Raw genomic sequence first — 18,756 nt, forward strand, 5'->3', positions numbered from 1 at the left:
ACTCTGTTTCTGTTGGTGCTGCTAAAAACCCTGCAGCCGGCTTCCCAGACCTCACTTCCAGGGCCGGCAAGTCTCTGCTTTGTGTTTCTAACACCGCCAGCTACCAGCCACCCCTGCACGGGCTCCGGAGCCTGCTGTTTCAGTTTGGTTCACAGGCACTCTGGAGCACAGGTTTTTAGTCTGGTCGCTGGTGCACTCCTGAGCTCTTGGTCTCAGTCCGATTCCAGTGAGCACACTAGAGCGCCGGTTTTCAGTTTGGACGCGCACGCTTTCCCAGGTTCACAGTCTCCTGTTCTCTCGTGCGTGCCCGTCCACAAGTCCGGCTGCTCCCCAGTGCAGGTGGCTGTCGCTTCCCAGCGCCCGAGCGCAGAGGCTCCCTCCCCCTTCTGTTTCTCTTCCGATATCTGTGCGCAGATTCACGGCTCCCCGCTTTCTACCTCAATAATCAGTGCTGAAGATGTTCAGTTGTAGAGATCCAGATGTATCTTTCTGCGTCTCAGGCTGATTCCGTGGGTTTTCTGGATGGTCTGGTACCTATCCAGCTCAGCTCAGGGGACCAGCTGAAAAAGGGGACCCCTAATCCTCCACCATCTTAAGCGGCTTATCGATCTTCTTTGTTCTTTCAAAGAACCTGCTTCTAGTGTTGTTGATCTGCTCTACTGTGCTCCTGGTTTCTAATTCATTGATCTCTGCTCTAATCTTGATCAATTGCCTTCTCGTGCGTGGGTTAGGCCTGTTCTTCTGTTCCAACTCAGCTTCTTAAGGTGAGAAGATAAGGACTGCATTTTAGATGGTTCTATTCTTTTGAGTGAGGCTTGGATGGCTATGTATTTTCCCCTTAGGACCACCTTTGCAGACCGCCCATAGGTTTTGGACTGATGTGTTTTCATCATCATTGGTTTCCATAAATTGCTTAAATTCTTCTTTAATTTCCTGTTTTACCCAATCATTCTTAAGCAGGATAGTTCTTAGTTTCCAGGTGCTTGGGTTTCTTAAAAATGAGTTTCTTCTTCTTTCCTTGTGATTGAGTTCCAGTTTCAAAGCATTGTGGTCTGAGAATATGCAGGGAATAATCTCAGTCTTTTGGTATCTGTTGAGACCTGTTTTGTGACCCAGTATATGGTCTCTTCTAGAGGAAGTTCCATGTGCATTCAAAAAGAATGCATATTCTGTTGTTCTGGGGTGTAGTGTTCTGTATATATCTATGAGGTCCATCTGGTCCAGGATGTCATTCAAAACTCTTGTTTCTTTGTTGATTTACTGCTTAGATGATCTGTCTATTGCTGAGAGCGGTGTTGAGGTCCCCTACTATTAACGTATTATTATCTGTATGTCTCTTTATTCTGGTTAAGAGTTGGCTTGTGTATCAAGCTGCTCCCCTGTTGGGGGCATAGATATTTATAATTGTCATATCCTCCTGTTGGATACACCCTTTAAGAATAATATAGTGTCCTTCTGTATCTCTAAGTACAGTCTTTAGCTTAAAGTCTAATCTGTCTGATATGAGAATTGCTACCCCAGCTTTCCTTTGAGGTCCATCGGCATGGAAAATGGTTTTCTATCCCTTCACTTTCAGTCTGGATGTATCTTTAGGTTCAAAATGAGTCTCTTGTAGACAGCATATAGATGGATCATGTCTTTTTATCCCACCTGCAACCCTGTGGCATTTTATGGGAGCATTTAGGACATTCATGTTGAGAGTGATTATTAAGAGATATGATTTTAATGATGTCATGCTGCCTGTGAAGTCTCTGTTTGTTTAGGTTGTAAATTTCTGTTCCGTATCACTCTTGGGGTCTTTTTACTTTTATAGAGCACCCCTTAATATGTCTCATAGGGCTGGCTTGGTGGTCACGTATTCTTTCAGTTTCTGCGTGTCTTGGAAGGTCCTTGTCTCTCCATCCATTCTGAATGACAGCCTTGCTGGAAAAAGGATCCTTGGCTGCATGTTCTTCTCACTTAGTGCTCTGAATATGCCTTGCCAAGTTTACCTGGCTTGCCAGGTCTCTGTAGGTAGGCTGATGTTATTCTGATGTTCCTCCCTCTGTACGTGAGGATTCTCTCCCCCCGGCCTCTTTCAAGACTTTTTCCTTGGACCTAAGATTTGAGAATTGTACTATTATGTGACGTGGTGTTGGTCTGTTCTCATTGATCTTGGGAGGGGTCCTCTCTGCCTCTTGGTTGCGAAAGCTTGTTTCCTTCGCTAGATTAGGGAAGTTCCCTGGTAGAATTTGTTCAAATATCTCTTCTAGACCTCTCTCTTTCTCCACCCCCTCGGGGACGTGGGTGATTCTAACATGGGAAGGTCTAATTGAGTCAGTAATCTCCCATATTCTTATTTCTTGAAATTGGAGTTTTTTAAGCCATGTTCCCTCTTTGTTCTTCTTTTCTATCATCTCATCTTGCAACTCACTAATTCCTTCTTCTGCCTCATTTACCCTGGCCATCAGAGCATCCATTTTAGTCTGCATTTGATTCATAGCATTCTTAATTTCCACCAGATTAGCCCTCATTTCCGCCCTTAGAGATTCTATATTCTTGTTAATATTTTTGTTAATTTTTTTTTCAAGCCTACACATCATCTTGACCATTGTTACTCTGAACTCCATTTCTGACAATTTGGTTATATCCATATCCATTCAGTTCTGTGGCACAGGCCACAGTCTCTGTTTCTTTTCTTTGTTGGGGGTGCCTCCTCCTTGTCATTTTGATGAAGTGTGGTTGCAGCAATGTACAGAGCCCAAATTATTGACCAGGACCCAAGCAAGGTGCACTTGTTCTATAAGGGCCTTAGGGATGTGGGCTTCTTGACTCTTCAGCCTGCCTTCTGGGGGAGGGGCCTGCTGCACTGATACTCAGGCAACACTGTTTGGGTAGAATTGCCCTGTCCCCTGTTGGGGGGTGGTGGGAATAGGCACAGTGCAAATTGGTTTTTCTGGGCTTTTGTTCTCTGGTGGCTTTCCCTGGTGGCTTTCTGTGACTCTTCTGAGAGTCAGAGCAGCAGTGGCCAGTATCCTAGCCTCTGTCTCAGAAGAGAGAGATCGCAGTCTGCTCTTCACTGAGCTCTCCTGGCCACTCCAACTCCATCTCTGTCAGTGTTGCTAAAAACTCCGCAGCATCCCGGGTTGTCCGTCCCACAGCCATTCTCCCAGTCCTCGCTTCCAGCACCAGCATGTCTCTGCTCTTTGTGCTTCTAACACCACCAGCCTCCCCCCGGTTCCCGTGCGCGCTCCCAAGCTCCCGGTTTCAGTCTGGTTTGAGTGTGCGCACTCCAGAGCTTTGGTTTTCAGTCTGGTCGTGCGTGTGCTCCCCAGCTCCCGGTTTCAGACTTGTTCGGGTGTGTGCTCAGAACTCCCAGTTTTAGTCTGGTTTCGCCACTGCTACCGGTCCTCAAGCCGGCCGGCTCCCCAGCACAGGAGGCTACTGCTTCCCGGTACCCGAGGCTACTGCTTCCCGGTACCCTCCCCCTTCTGTTTATCTTCCAATATCTGCGCAGATTCACAGCTCCCTGCTTCATACCTCAATACCAAGTGCCGGAGATGTTTGTTTGTAGAGATCCACATGTATCTTCCTATGTCTCAGGCTGATTTTGTGGGTGTTTAGGATGGTCTGCTAGATATCCATCTCAATTCAGGGGACCATCAGTCTCACAGTGTTTCTAACTTTACCATCACTATTATATTTGTTATGGTGCTCTGTGATGACAGATTATGACTTGCTGAAAGCTTAGATGATGGTTAGCATTTTTCAGCAATGAAATAATCTTTTATTAAAATATACAAATTTTTTTAGACATAAAGCTATCGCACACTTAGAAGACTACAGTAGAAAGTAAATCTAACTTTTATAGCTGTGAGGGAACCAAAAAATTCATTTGACTCACTTTATTGCAATATTGGTTTTATGGCAGTTGTTCAGATCCTAACCTGCAATATCTCCAAGGCATTCCTGTAGACTTCCTTATGTAATTTTGTCCACCTTCAGTAATTCTATGCCTCTTTACATGTGATATCAAAACCTGATCATAGTCCTAATTCCTCTTTCCTATGTCTGGGGTCGTTGTTGTCATTTCACTTTTACATATGTCATAAACACATAGTACATTGTGACTATCTTTGCTTTAAATAGTTATTATTAAAGAAAATATTATAATACCTCACATTTCGTCTTATTTATTTCATTTCTAGTGTCCTTCATTTCTTTCTGTAGATTCAAGTTTCCACCCAGCATGACATTCTTTTCTCTGAAGAAGTTTGTACAACTTTGTGCATGTATTTTTTGTACATTTTGATGGACTGATACCGATTCCCTTAGTTTTTCTTCCTTTAGAAAATTAAAATATCTCCTACCTTTGAAGGATGTTTTCAGTGGATATAGAATTGTGGCTTGACAGTTGTTTTTTTTTTTTTTCAACGCTTTAAAAATATCATCCATTGTCTTCCTGGTTGCACAGTTTCTGGCAAGGTTATTGGTATAATTCTTATCTTTATTCCTCTGTCTATAATCTCCCCCCTCCCCAATTACTGTGGCTGCCTTCAAGACTGTCTCCTTGTTATTGTTTTCATTCAGTTTGAATATGACTTGCCAAGGTGTTGGGGGTTTTGTTGGTTCATTGGTTTGTTTTGTATTTTTTTTTCTGTTTGATATTTTCTGAACATCATGAATCCCCTTTTGGTATATATCACTAATTTCAGAGAACTTTCTAAAATTATTTCTTCAGATGTTTCCTCTGCCCTGTTCTCTTTGTTTTCTTTCTGGGAATCCAATTATGCATATGTCATATCATTTAATGTTGCCTTATCGCTCTTTGATGCTCTATTCTGTTTTTATTTTCCACTCTTTGTTTGTCCTCTTTGTGTTTGGATTGCGTGTTTTGTATTGACCTATTTTTGTGGTCACTGACTTTCCTTGGCTGTATCACATGTACTATGAAGCCCAACAATGACATTTTCTGTAGACTCTGTTTCTAGTTATCTGGGTCTGTCCTACAGTTTTCATCTCTCCTGAAATGACACATGTATCTTGCATGTTTTTGACATTTTTTTATCAAAGCCTTTAATATACTAATCACAGCTATTCTAAAGTCCTTGTCTGAAAGCTCTAACATTTGTTTTGTTTCTAAGTCTGGCTGTGATGAGTACTTTGTCAGTTCGGGTTGGTTTTTTTTTTTTAATGCCTTTTGATATGCCTTATCGTTTTTTGTTGACTCCCTGACATTTTATATGACAATAGATACTGCACTATGATAAGTAGATACTAACTGTCCTTTTCATGTTTCTTGGTAAGCACACACTTTCTTCTGTTAGGCCTTTACTATGGGGATTTGTGTTAATCCAGTCAGGATTTGACATGGGTTTCTTATTGCTCTGGTTACCAAAGTTAGAGTATGTTAATGTTATGGGTTCCAGAGACTTCCAATACCTCTGCTAGAGGTTTTCTCTACCTCACACAGTTAGCAAGTTGGGCTTGATAACTTTTTGTTGTAAATTCTTTCTTGCACTCCTCACTGTGGGCTATTTAAAGGCAACTCTGGCCTCTACCCACTAGATGCCAATAATATCCCTCAAATTGTGACAACCAAAATTGTCTCTATATTTAGAGTACCAAATTTCCCTGGTTGACTCTGGGTAGCCCTCAGTTGAGAAGCACTACTTTAAAGATATTGGCTCTGGATCCTCTCTTTGTGCCGCTTTCCAAAGAGACTCTATCTCTTTCATCTCTCCATCTGTATTGCCTTCTACATCTATGATCCTAAGGTGCCTTTGCACACTTATTTTCGGTCACGTTTGGTTTTTTAGTGGCTAATTAAAATGACTTTATCTTCATACCAACATACATGGCGTGTAGTAGAATCTGCTCTAGATACACATGCACAGGTCCTTTTTCCTCTGTAAAGTGTACCTGCCTCTATGCAGAATCTATCTTAGTTGTTTGACTTGCTACCTCAATTCTCTAATGGTTTCAACACACGTCATTAATGTTTAGTTTGTCTAGCATTTTTCTTGCAGTAGGGGGGCAGCAACAATCTTTCCAGCTTTCCACATTTCTGAACTGAAATGGGAAGACCCCATTATCTTTATCATGTCCCTACATATCCCCCAAATATCCTTATTGGCTGTTAATTTTTTTCAGTCTGGGGGTGGGTCAAGGATGGCCCATTCTGGTGAATTTTCATACTTTACTCACCTATCATGTATAATCATTTCAAACCATTTTCTCCTAAGAAGCTAGGATTATCTGAATAGCCCAGGATTATTGTTTCACATAATATCTCCTAAATGTATTTGTCTAACATTCCTTCATGTTTACTTGCCAATTAAATGTTTCTGGGAGGGATGCTACAGATGTGCTGTTTTGTCCTTAAGTGGTCTACATCTATGAATGTATGAGATCCATGGCCACAGTTTGGTTACTTGGTTAATGTGTCAGCCAAATAATTGCCTTGTAAAGGTACTTTTTTCTCTTTCACATTTAGGAACCAGTATGTGGGGTACAACTTTGTTGGTATATGAATACTCTCTTCCCAAAAGTTTTTATCTTAGTTATTTTAGCATCTATTGATGATTATTGCTTGATTCAGTTAGTGTGACGGTGTCTTTTAAAGTGGTTATTTTCTACCTTCCCTTTTAGGTCTCTCCAGGAAAGGTAAGTCATGTTTAATGGCATTCTTGCGAATCTAGAAGGTTTTTCCCATCCCCTTGTTAGCCTCAGAGTATTGGCTACTATCCTGAGGCTTTGAGATCATAAAATAGCTATGCAAATGGGCACTGTATCCAAGTAATGTCCAGAAATAACAAGAACAACAACAACAACAAACACAAAACAGATTTCTCTTCCATCTTTCTTCTACAGCAAGAAATATTTTTATAGACTCTCCTAGGAGTCTTTGTTTCTTATTCCACTGGTCAGAATTGGAGAACATACCTTATGCTAGCCAATCAGAGAGAGGAAAAGAAAGGAAAGCTGTGATAATTTTGGATCAAATACGGCCCCCTGCTTATGGCTAGGGGTGAGCCAGAACCTCTGATGTAGAAAAGACAACATGGTTGACAAATCCTGAATTTCTAATGGGAACTGAGAAGCAGGGCTACAGGGCATGGCTGGAATACAACCATGCCAGGCTATCAGTCTGGAGGACTCTCCTTCTGCCTCACCATCTTATTCCCAGCACCACCTATGCTACTATTGTGCATGTGTGTATTAATGAGAGATGGCTTAACTCAATTCACTTTCCTTTTCCTTTTATTTCCTCAGAAACATGGATTCTACTTTTGTGCAGAATGTCCCCAGTGAGCTTATCTGCTACATCTGCAAGGACTATTTCACAGACCCTCTCACCCTTAGCTGTGGGCACAACTTTTGCACTCCTTGTCTCTGCCTCTTGTGGGACGATGCTCAGCATCCTACTCGCTGCCCTGTGTGCAGGGCAGTATCTCCACAAATAGACTTCGAAAGCATTATTTTTGCTGTGAAACAAGTTCATGCTTCCAAAGAATCAGTTGCCTGTCAGTTACCAAACTCTGCCAAGCGAGTCTGTAGGATACACCTAGTAGTAAAGGACCTCTTCTGTCCAAGTGACAAGAGCCCGCTGTGTTTGCACTGCTCCAATTCCCAAAGGCATGCCACTCACAGACACTCACCAATATTGCAGGCTGCTGAGCAGTGCAGGGTAAGTACTGCCACTGTGAAATGTGGAAGACTCTGTGTCTTATCAGGCAATGAGCAAAAGTTGATTTTTATTTTTCTTCTCTTATGCTTCAAGCAAATAGAATTTCAGAATACCATGTGCCAAGGCACTGTTCTGAAAACTAGGGATACAACACTGAAGAAACTAGACAAACATCTTTGCTCCCCTAAAGTTTAAATTCTTTTGGGCTGAGGGAGAGGAATGATGATGAGTTGAGGAGGGTGTCAGTATTTCAGTGTAACTAACAGGGTGGGTAATCTCTAGAGGCAGGGACAGTCATTGGCTACTTCTACCATGATGACAATGAGCATCTTCTAGTCATAGCAGATTTAGAAACAATGTATTCTAATCATGCCATAGAAAAAGTGAAGGCCATCATTTCAAAATTATATATGAATCAAGATTCACTTCTGAAAATTGTCCATGTTACATGTAATGTAAGTACTAGATTCCTCAGATAATCGATTGCATTTTCCAAATTTAGGAACTCCATTTTGGGTCAATCTCCCAGAGTTGACTATTAGTGTTCCCAGGAAAAACCATTGACGTATCTGCTTTCTTTACTTTTTATTTTTCTCATGTCTATCCCCTTATCACTTTTCAAGGTATCTGAAATATGCTGTATTTGGTTTTCTAGTGCTCAAATTTGTAGTTCTTTTACAGGAGAAACTTCTGATGCAAATGAAGTCTATTTGGAAAAGCAGACAGAGAAATCAGAAAAATCTAAACAAAGAGTACAACTTATTTAGAGTATGGCAGGTAAGCGGTAGGCCCTGTTTCCCTTGGAGCCATCTTGGGGCAGATACCATGGTAACTGACAGTGGAAGAATTTAAATTAAATCATAATGTACCCTGAGCAGGTAACAGAAAAAGAGCTACATATGTTTCTCTACAGGAAAACATCACCTTCAGTGCAGGATTTCACACTGAGCCCATCATGTAACTAAAAGACTTTTCCTGATTTTTCTGGATAAAGCAATATCTACCACTAATACATCATCAGGGATAAGAAACTGCACTATCCCATGACAGAATGCAGTGATCACGGGGATGGAGGTAAATACAGAGTTCTGTAGGAACTTAGCAAACTTTGAATGTTAAGAAAAGCTTCTCAAACAAGTAAAACTGAATGTGATGCTTGTATGTTAGTAGAATTTGTAATTTCCTGGGTATTGATGGCAGAGAGATCTGAGGGACAAGAAAAGTAAAGATGAGACAAACCAGACAACCCATGAAATTGTTCAAGACCTGCTCGCCGCTCCTACTGATTAGGGCATGGGGTACGAGGCAGATGGTGATTAGAGGTGTGGCTAGAAATGTCATTATGCCCAGGTCAAGAATACAAATGCCTAGCTATGGATTTTGGATTGTGTCATTTGTTGATTCATGAAGAGGAACTGAAAACCTGAATCTGAAGATGAAAACTACACCTTTCTTTTCAAAGAACTGGAGCAATACTGAAGGAGACATATAAAAAGATAATATTAGAGAATAAAAAGTCATTAAACAGTTATCTGTGCATGGTGCTATGAAAATGCCAAAGGGGAAGAAGAACATTATGTTGATCATTTAGGATGGATTTCTTTTATTTTTTTAAAGATTTATTTATTTTAGAGAGAGAGAGAGCACGGGGGCAGGGTTGGGGAGTGGTAGGGAAGGGCAGAGGGAGAGAGAGAATCTCAAGCAGACTTCATGCTGAGCACACAGCCTGAGACAGGGCTTGATCTCATAACTCTGAGATCATGACCTGAGCCAAAATCAAGAGTCCCACACTCAACTGACGGAGCCACCCAAGAACCCCTAGGGTGGATTTCTAATGAATCATTCATTCATATGAGGACCTGTGATGTGCTGCTCACTGTTCTAGGCCAACAAAAAGATGCAGGAATGGGTAAAAAGAGAAACAAATCACTGACCCCAGGAGTTTATAATCAGTAAAAGAACTTGATCCAGATATTTAAGAAGTAAAATTTATGATATATCACATTTATGAAGTGCTTGGGTAAAATGAAAGCAGAAAATGGATATAAAGAGTGCAGGCTTGGGGAACGTATGCTGGTGATGGAAGACTCATGGCCAAGGTTATATCTGGGCAGAGATCTGAAGGAGCTGGTCAGGGGTGGGGGAGATGGGGGATGAGCACCTCTCTGAGAACACAGCTTTCTGGAGCAGGAGACAGAAAGGATTAGTAACAGAAATGAGTAGGAAATAATGTCAAATGTGGAAAGAGGGTGCAGTAGTATAAGGATGAATCATATCATTTGGATTTAGTAAAAATCGGCCCTTGGCATGTTGGAATGTGTAGTTCAGGAAAGAGTGGGGAACAGAAGCAAGGAGTCATTGCTTGGATGAATAACTGAAAATTTCACCCATGGGTACAGTGGGTTTGATCACATTTGGTCAATAAGTCTGGCTTTTATGGCAATAAAAGTGCTAGCATAGAAGATAGATAAAAATAATTTTAACAAGGATGTTTAGTGTTGGTACTTCCAAAATAATTTGGTAACTCTGCATATGTTTAAAGGCTGTGTGAAAAGAAGGCGAGAGAGTGAGAAAAAGTGGCCGAATGAGTGAACTGGAGACAGACCCACAGAACAAGGGGGACAGAGACACGGAGATGTAGGAGACAGAGGAGAGGCAAGAACAAGTATGTAGGGTTGTAATCTAGACGATAATGTCTCTAAGGAGACAAGACAGGGTGGACCAGTCAAGAGGAGGTAGGTGTGGTCCTGAGGCAGGCAGAGCCAGGCTCTGGTGAAACAAGAGTGTTTTGGAAATGAAAGTAATTTAGAAAGATCGTGTGTGATGTCCTCTGTTTGCCTGAGGAAGTCAAGTGTTGCTTTTTGCTGAGAGCAGATAGTCAGTTTATGAGTATGAGCACTGAAAAAAAGGGATTATGATTTTGATATTATGAATTATATGGAACAATAAAAAATTGATCTTAAATTTCTATTTTACATGAAAATGTGGAAGTTTGAGGGTAAGTAGCTGGAAGCACTTCTATGATCTGAGTATTTGCTCCAGACCATAATTTGTATGTTCAAATTCTAGCCCCCAAGGTGATGTTAATAGGAGTGGGGGCTTTGAGTGGTGATTAGGTCATGAAGCCAGAGTCCTCAGGAATGGGGCAAGTGTCCTTCTAAAAGAGATCCTGGAAATGTCCCTTGCTCCATCTGCCATTTGAGGATACAATGAAAAGATGGCTATGTAGGAAGTGGGCTCTCACCAGACACCACACCTGCCAGCACCAATCGTAGACTTCCCAGCATATAGAATGGTGAGAAATTACTTTCTATGTTTATTTCCTACCCGGTCTATGGCGTTTTTGTTAAAGCAGTCCAAACAGACTAAGATAAGAACACTGTACATAGCACACAGACCAAAGATAATGAAAGAAGAATAAAACCATCCAGATATATGACCTAATTAAACCAATGTCATTTCAGGGTTTTGTAAATCTACGGATGATGATGATCAGGGCTGAATATCCCAAGGTATACCAGTATCTCCACGAAGAAAAGCAAAAACATTTAGAGAGCCTGGCAGTTGAAGGCAAGATAATTTTTAATCAGCTCTGGAGAAATGTAGCTAGAATGTGTCATATGGGGAAACTCCTGAGAAAGATGTATGAGGAGCTAAAGGAAATGTGCTGCAAAACAGATGTGGACCTGTTCCAGGTAAGGACGGAGGAAAGATATCAGGATGTTGAATACCAGCCTGCTCAGAAATCATTTAGGTCCACTGAAGTCTGTATCTTCTTGGACCTCCATTATTTTCCTGTTTCCAGGAAAATTCTGCCTCCTTTAACTTCGTGATGGCAGGCTTTGCTCCTCCACTTTAACCTCGAAGCTCAGGGTCACATTCACCTTATACAGAAGGAAAACTATGTAGAAAATTTCATGGAACAGATCCAGGGAAAAAAAAGTCCTTCTCAATTCTTCTACTAAGATTTCAGTTTCTAACCAACTGCAACAGAGCAGCTTATGAATAGATCATTCAATTCTGTATCTGGACTTGTCAATACACAGAAATGTGGGATGTATCCATTCTTTCTATTTTGAAATTGTAGATTTGGAGCCCATGCATCCTCATAAGAACTTTGGGGAAACCTCTGTGAATCTCACCGTAGATTAGAACAAACACAGCCAACTGTTTCTTCTAAGAACATCTTCTGTTTTAAATTTTATCATGATCATGACTTTATCAACTGTATGCAAATGTAAGACTGAGTTTCATCTTTATAAGGATAAGTAAAAGAGCAAATTGTTTTACCCAAGAAAGAAAAGTGTAGATACAGAATTTTCCAGTCCAGTCTCATAGTCTCAAACTAGAGTAAACGTATCTTGAGCTCAAAGCTAAGCCTTCCACTCTTTGTCTTCACAGGATTTGGGAGACATCGTGAAAAGGTAAGTTTGCCCCTCTATTCAAGTTGGTTTATGGTGACAGTGGTCAGGCTATTTCTGCTGAGATGGACACACACCTTTTTGTGACAAGTTTCTTTCTGTCTGCATTTAGAAATAAATGCAGTCTTATCTAAACACTTCTAGGTTTTATATAGACCACCCTTTCATAAAAGTGGGGGTTGGGAAGGATGTGGTTTTGGCTGCAAGGCTTAAAGCAGAAGTTGCCAAAAGACAATTATTTTTCCTGTCTCTAATTTTCAAAATCCTAATTATTTGAGGATTATTCCAGGTCTTCTATAGGAAGGCAAATAAGATCAGAGGGGCAGAAGGTGGAAGGATGGTGGGAAGAGGGGACAGGGAAAGTCCCCAGGAAAAAGCATCCTAGAGAGCTTAGGCTCCATATGTACCAGGCAGCAAGTTCCAAAATTTTGGCACCTATTGGATTTCGAGAACTAAAAGAGAGCGGCCATGTGGCTCCCCTAGGGAAGGCAAAGGTAGAAAAGAGATACAATTGTGAGTGAAGTGACATATCTTACTGAGATTGAAGTGGTAAGAGCAGGGTAGCTAATTATAAAATACAAGAACAACTGCAGTATTCCTCGATTTGTGGAGTTGAATTCATACCATTTGCACCTAACTGAGAGGATTCTGATGGAGCAACTTCAAGGGATTGCTTATGATACCTCTGGACATGTTAGTAAGTGGCTCTTCTTCTTTGCAGGAGTCAGTTAATGCAGCTGCACATTCCCCAGCCTGTGAACCCTCAGCTGAGCTCATGGACCATCACAGGGATGTCTGAAAGGCTTAACAACTTCCGAGGTGAGAAGGGGCACCCTGGTGAGACCTCACTATTTCCTCCAGGAGGAGATACACCTGGAGGACTTCTCCTCATTGCTCTATCAGTCTTTTCAGAGAACAGGGAAGTGGGTAAATATGAATACCCTTATAACTAACCGTATTTTATTGTTAGTTAACAAGTAAAAGCTATCTGAAGTCAGTCAAAAGCAATTGAATATGACAATTTTCTTATGATAATTTGCAGTGAGTTTAAAACAATGAAAGCACATGGCATTAAAACTACACATTAATTCAGTGTCTTTCAACCTGTAGTTGTTAACTATGGTTATATGTGGTTGTTCAGATTCTTAGATGCACCCTTAGTTGTTATTTAAATATTTATTTAAAAATTTAAAGAATGTATTAGAAACATCACAAGATTTAAAAAAGGGATAAAAGTATATTTATAAACAATAGGTACAACCAGAAAACAAATGGAACATATGATTTGTGTGTGGAGGGACAGATGTAGGTGGTGAGCCTGGCAGACAGGAGAAGCAGACCTGGGATGGGATAGGTTGGATTTGGATTCCATGGTGTATGAGTTAGAAATTCAGAGAGAGCGGCACCTGGGTGGCTCAGTTGTTAAGCATCTGCCTTCAGCTCAGGTCATGATCCCAGGGTCCTGGGATCGAGCCCCGCTTCAGGCTCCCTGCTCAGCGGGAAGCCGGCTTCTCCTTCTCCCATTCCCCCTGCTTCTGTTCCCTCTCTCGCTGTCTCTCTCTGTCAAAGAAATAAATAAAATCATTTAAAAAAAAGGAGAAGAAATTCAGAGAGAAGAAAACACTTCTTAAGAAAAAAAAGAAGGCAAATATGGATTTTCAGTTTATTTTATCTTTGCTTGTTCACATGTTTGAGCAAGGTGATCACTATTTAGGACTAACAAGAATAACAATATCATATTTTAAAGTGATATGTAATATATTTATTACTGTTATTATATTTATCTTATTTTGTGCTAGTTGATTAATGAGAAGACTTAAGCAAGTGAAGGGCCATATTGGTATTTACTTGACATGTATGAGCAGGCTCCTAAGTTTTCAATGAGCTAGTGAAAATAAAGCCAGAGGCTGACATCCTACATGTTTCTGTATTCTCAAAATTGCCTTTCATCTAGTTCTATGAATAGACATTTACTTGCTCTGTAAATAGGCAAGAAGCCCTTGCTGATGTCTCTGGATTTCCAGTGACACACTCTGTATAGTCACTTGTGATAAAGGAGTGTTCTGGAGCAGTTAGTATGGACTCTGTCATGAAAGCTAACTGTTACGTGTTCCAGAATTTTATGAGGAATTACTAAATGGTAAGTACCTTGAAACTGGCCATGGTGGGTTGGGAGTGTTCTCAAGAAACAAAACAAACTAGTTTTGTTTGGTTTTAGAGATGTGCTTGTTTGGCATTTGCCAGAAGGCTACTGCACTTGTCCAACAGAACTTTTAAATTCTGTTCTTTGACTTCGTTATTTTCTTTTTGCTGAAGTGTATCTTACATTGGACCATAACATAAGCAATTATCGTGTGGCTCTGTTTGAAGACCTGAGACATTTGCAATGCGGTCCCGACCATCAAGACATGCCTCACAGTCCAGCAAGTCCACAGTACATGCCTTTGTGGGGAGCTCAGACCTTCACCTCTGGCAAACATTACTGGGAGGTAGATGTGGGAAACTCTCATAACTGGATTATAGGACTTTGCAAGGAAACCTGGATAAATCGCAATGATATGCTGCTCAACTCTGAGGGTATCTTTCTACTTCTGTGCATCCAAGTGGATGACATCTGCCACCTCTTCTCTGCCTCCCCACCATTGCGCCACTATATCCAAAGACCCCAGGGCTGGATAGGGGTGTTTCTAGATTATGAATGTGGTATAGTAAGCTTTGTTAATGTTGCCCAAAGCTCCCTCATTTGTAATTTCCTCTCATGCTCCTTTTCTTGCCCTCTCAGACCCTTCATTTGCCATGGACCCAAATGATCAGGAACAGCTCACAAACCTGACCAAGGTCTTGGGAATTTTAATAGTTGGGGAGGGTCCTATCCTGGTGACTTCTTGAATGGGAAAAATCATTTATACCTCATGGACTTGAACTTCACCTTGCCTTCAGGAGATATATTTATATTGTTTTTTTTTAAAGTGGTGACAATGTGAAGGATGCACATTTGTCTTTTCTATCTTATTTAAATAAAAGTAATCTATATTGTGTGGGATATGTGCTCTTTTCATTTGCTATCTGAGCTTCCTAGAGGTGAAAGAATGCATGGGTGTGGAAGCTAGCTAAATGGATGAATGCAAAGCACAGAGAATTCTCCTTCCAGACAGTTCTCATCAAAAACCCAGTGTCACTATGGAATAATCTTCTTCCTCCATTTATCTGGCTAAGTCCCTCCTCCAACAGCTCTCCCTCTACTGGACTAGATTAGGTCGCATTGTAACAAGACCTCAAGAACAGCTTATTCTCTTCCCTTTGTAAAACTCACAACAGAATTCAGCTCTTTTCTAGTTTGCAAATCACAAGATGGATGGCCAATGTCAGCCTTCATCGTAGCACACTCCTAGAATGAGTCAGCGGCCTGGGGACACGAGAGATACAGCAAAATATTTGGATAAATAAATAAAGGAATGCATAAAAAATATTAAAAGCAAAGACTCCAGAACCAAAAAGTTATGATGATGCAGACACAGTAGGATAGGAAGTGCTGGGAAATATTATTGAGTAGAGAAATGAATTATGTTAATGTTCAGATTCACAGGTCAGAAATTCCTTTTAACTGAAAAGAAAAATATACATAGTGCATAATTTGACTCATTGGTGTTGCTGTAAGTATTCTCAGTAATGAGCACAGTAGTCCTGTCAAATTTTACCAGAGTGATAGTGGTTACAGATAATAAGATCTTGGTGCTTGGATACTGAAATATTTTTAAGGAAATTACATAAATAGTAAAAAAAAAAAATACACACGTGACACGTGTCTTTCTCTGCTTGACTTATTTCACTTAGCATAATCTCCTCCAGTCCCATTCATGTTGCTGCAAATGATGGGTAATTGTTCTTTCTGATGGCTGAGTAATATTCCATTGTGTATATGGACCACATCTTCTTTATCCATTCGTCTGTTGAAAGGCATCTCGGCTCCTTCCACAGTTTAGCTATTGTGGACAATGCTGCTATGAACATTGGGGTGCATATGGCCCTTCTCTTCACTACATCTGGAATAGCAGGGAGATCGGTAGGAGAAGGAAGGGAGGAATGAAGGGGGGAGTAAACAGAAGGGGGAATGAACCACAAGAGACTATGGACTCTGGGAAACAAACTGAGGGTTTCAGAGGGGATGGGGTGGGGGATTGGGATAAGCTGGTGATGGGTATTAAGGAGGGCACATATTGCGTGGAGCACTGGATGTTATATGCAAAAAATGAATCATGGAACACTACATCAAAAACTAATGATGTACTGTATGGTGACTAACATAACATAACGAAAATTTTTTTAAAATACACACACACACACACACACACACACACACACACACACATTTTGGAGGATGTGTAAACCTCAGTTCTCAACCACACAAAATATCGAATAGCCAACATTCAAATTTCACTTCAAAAAATGCTCCAGACTTAGATCTCAGAAGTTCACAAAGTAATCAGACATTAAAGTCATTCTCTCTAGGGATATGAGGTACAAAATGACAACTAGTGCTAGCACTGCAATATGATATACAGAAAGATAGTTAAGAGAGTAAATCCCAAGAGTTCTCATCACAAGGAAAATGTTTTTTTTCTTTTCCTTTGTGTAAAGAAAAATCAATCTGTCTCTCACCCTCTCTTTCTCCTTCCATCCCTTCCTCTTCTGCTCTCTTTCTCTTCTAAAAGAATCTTGAGTAGTGAATATTCTCACAATTAAATTCACTTCTGTGAAAATGTAGTAGCAAAGAAACTACACCTAGATTTTCAGAGTGTTGCCTAGGGATTCTTATTTATTTATGATATGTTAGTCACCATACAATACATCATTAGTTTTTGATGTAGTGCTCCATGATTCATTGTTTGCATATAACACCCAGTGTTCCATGCAATACATGCTCTCCTTAAAATAATGCTAAGTGAAATAAGTCAAGCAGAGAAAGACAACTATCATATGATTTCACTCATTTATGGAACATAAGAAGTAAGAAGATAGGTAGGAGAAGAAAGGGATAAAGAAAGGGGGGTAATCAGAAGGGGGAATGAAGCATGAGAGACTATGGACTCTGGGAAACAAACTGAGGGCTTCAGAGGGGAGGGGGGTGGGGGAATGGGATAGGCTGGTGATGGGTAGTAAGGAGGGCATGTATTGCATGGTGCACTGGGTGTTACACGCAACTAATGAATCATGGAACTTTACATCAAAAATCAGGGCTGTACTGTATGGTGACTAACATAATATAATAAAAAATATTATTATTAAAAAATATATATATATGTATAAATATCAAAAAATACTTGCCCCCTTTAACACCCATCACTGGGCTAACCCATCCCCTGCCCCCCTTCCCTTTAAAACCCTCAGTTTGCCTAGGGAGTCTTTGGGGGTTCTTTTGTTTTTTGTTTTGTTTTGTTTTTGAAGTGACTGGTCCTGGAAAGGACAAGGATACTATTTATTTATTTATTTATTTATTTATTTATTTATTTATTTATTATAATAATATTTTATTATATTATGTTAGCCACCATACAGTACAGCATTAGTTTTTGATATAGTGTTCCATGATTCATTGTTTGCATATAACACCCAGTGTTCTATGCAATAGGTGCCCTCCTTAATACCCATCACTGGGCTAGCCTATCCCCCACCGCCCTCCCCTCTAAAACCCTCAGTTTTCCTAGGGATTCTTTGAAGCAATCTGATGATCTCCTCATCTCTTGGAAGGTTCCAAGAACTGCTGCATACTTAACAGTTTTGTGTTGACTCCTGGCACTGGCCAAAATGGAATAAATCCTCTACAGTCTATCCCCACAGATGACAGCTAGAAACTCTGAACGGACCACCGAAAGTAAAGACTCTCTATATGAGGACTCTGAGAAGTTGAAAATAGATTGTGAAATGAGGAGACAGATTAACACTTGCGTATTTACCCATATTGGGACCGATTTTTGTGGGATTCTTGTTCTTCTTCTCTTTCCTGGCATTGACTGGATGGAAGGAAGAACATTTCTCTGAACTGCACAGCAGGTATATACGGCAAAAGCCCCAACACAAACACCCACTTTCTAGCCAAAGGACCAGGAAAAGAGGCCTCTGTAAACATAAAGTGTGGGAGAAAATCCTTTTCGTTTTCCTTTTCTTCAACCAGAGGTGCCCTGAGGTCAGCCCCAGTCACAAAGCTGCAAAAGGGTGCCAACAGGGAAAGGGCAGACATGGCAGCAGGGGACATGGGCACCTTTGCCCCAAGAAAGAGTCCTTTCTTTTTGGCCAGCGGAACTAGGGAAAGGGGCCCCTGTTGTCCCCATGTGGGGGTGAAATCTCCTTTACTGTTCAATGTTGTTACTTTGACATGAAAACATGCATGGGGGTGGGTCAGGAGAGGGGATGACGAGCTGTGCCAGTGTGGGTGCTGCCATGGGAAGGAAAAGACAGGTGGGGACAGTGCAGCAATGGGAAGTCTACCCAGGCCACCATGGGGGCAATAATCATCGATGGGACTGCCATGATGATCAGGATTCAAGGCTGGATTAGTGCCCAATTACATCACCTCATTCATCCAGTTCAGTGTTCTGGGCAGTAGCGTTCAGCCTTGGCAGTAGGGTTAACTCTGGGTGAGTCTCTGGCTTTCAAGGCTTTCTTTTA

At 40.9% G+C, this 18,756-nt stretch overlaps 1 protein-coding gene across 1 annotated transcript; it reads left to right on the forward strand.

Moving 5' to 3' along the window:
- The first annotated feature begins 7,258 nt into the window (after positions 1–7,258).
- Positions 7,259–15,126, forward strand: LOC148108783 (tripartite motif-containing protein 77-like). The gene is made up of 6 exons (XM_087868222.1): positions 7,259–7,669; positions 8,351–8,446; positions 11,134–11,364; positions 12,071–12,093; positions 12,812–12,909; positions 14,407–15,126. Exons 1-6 carry the CDS (start codon positions 7,259–7,261, stop codon positions 14,898–14,900), a joined length of 1,353 nt encoding a protein of 450 aa, XP_087724348.1. The 3' UTR covers positions 14,901–15,126.
- Positions 15,127–18,756: the final 3,630 nt, after the last annotated feature.

This window comes from Ursus americanus, chromosome 16 (genome assembly GCF_024610735.1).
Source record: "Ursus americanus isolate L20-20 chromosome 16, mUrsAme1.1.p, whole genome shotgun sequence".
NCBI lineage: Eukaryota > Metazoa > Chordata > Mammalia > Carnivora > Ursidae > Ursus > Ursus americanus.

Coding starts and splice junctions, on each gene's coding strand:
- LOC148108783 (XM_087868222.1), top strand. CDS start 7,259: ATGGATTCTACTTTTGTGCAGAATGTCCCCAGTGAGCTTATCTGCTAC. Junction 11,365..12,070: donor CAGATGTGGACCTGTTCCAG/GTAAGGACGGAG, acceptor TTGTCTTCACAG/GATTTGGGAGACATCGTGAA. Junction 12,910..14,406: donor AAGGCTTAACAACTTCCGAG/GTGAGAAGGGGC, acceptor TTTTTGCTGAAG/TGTATCTTACATTGGACCAT.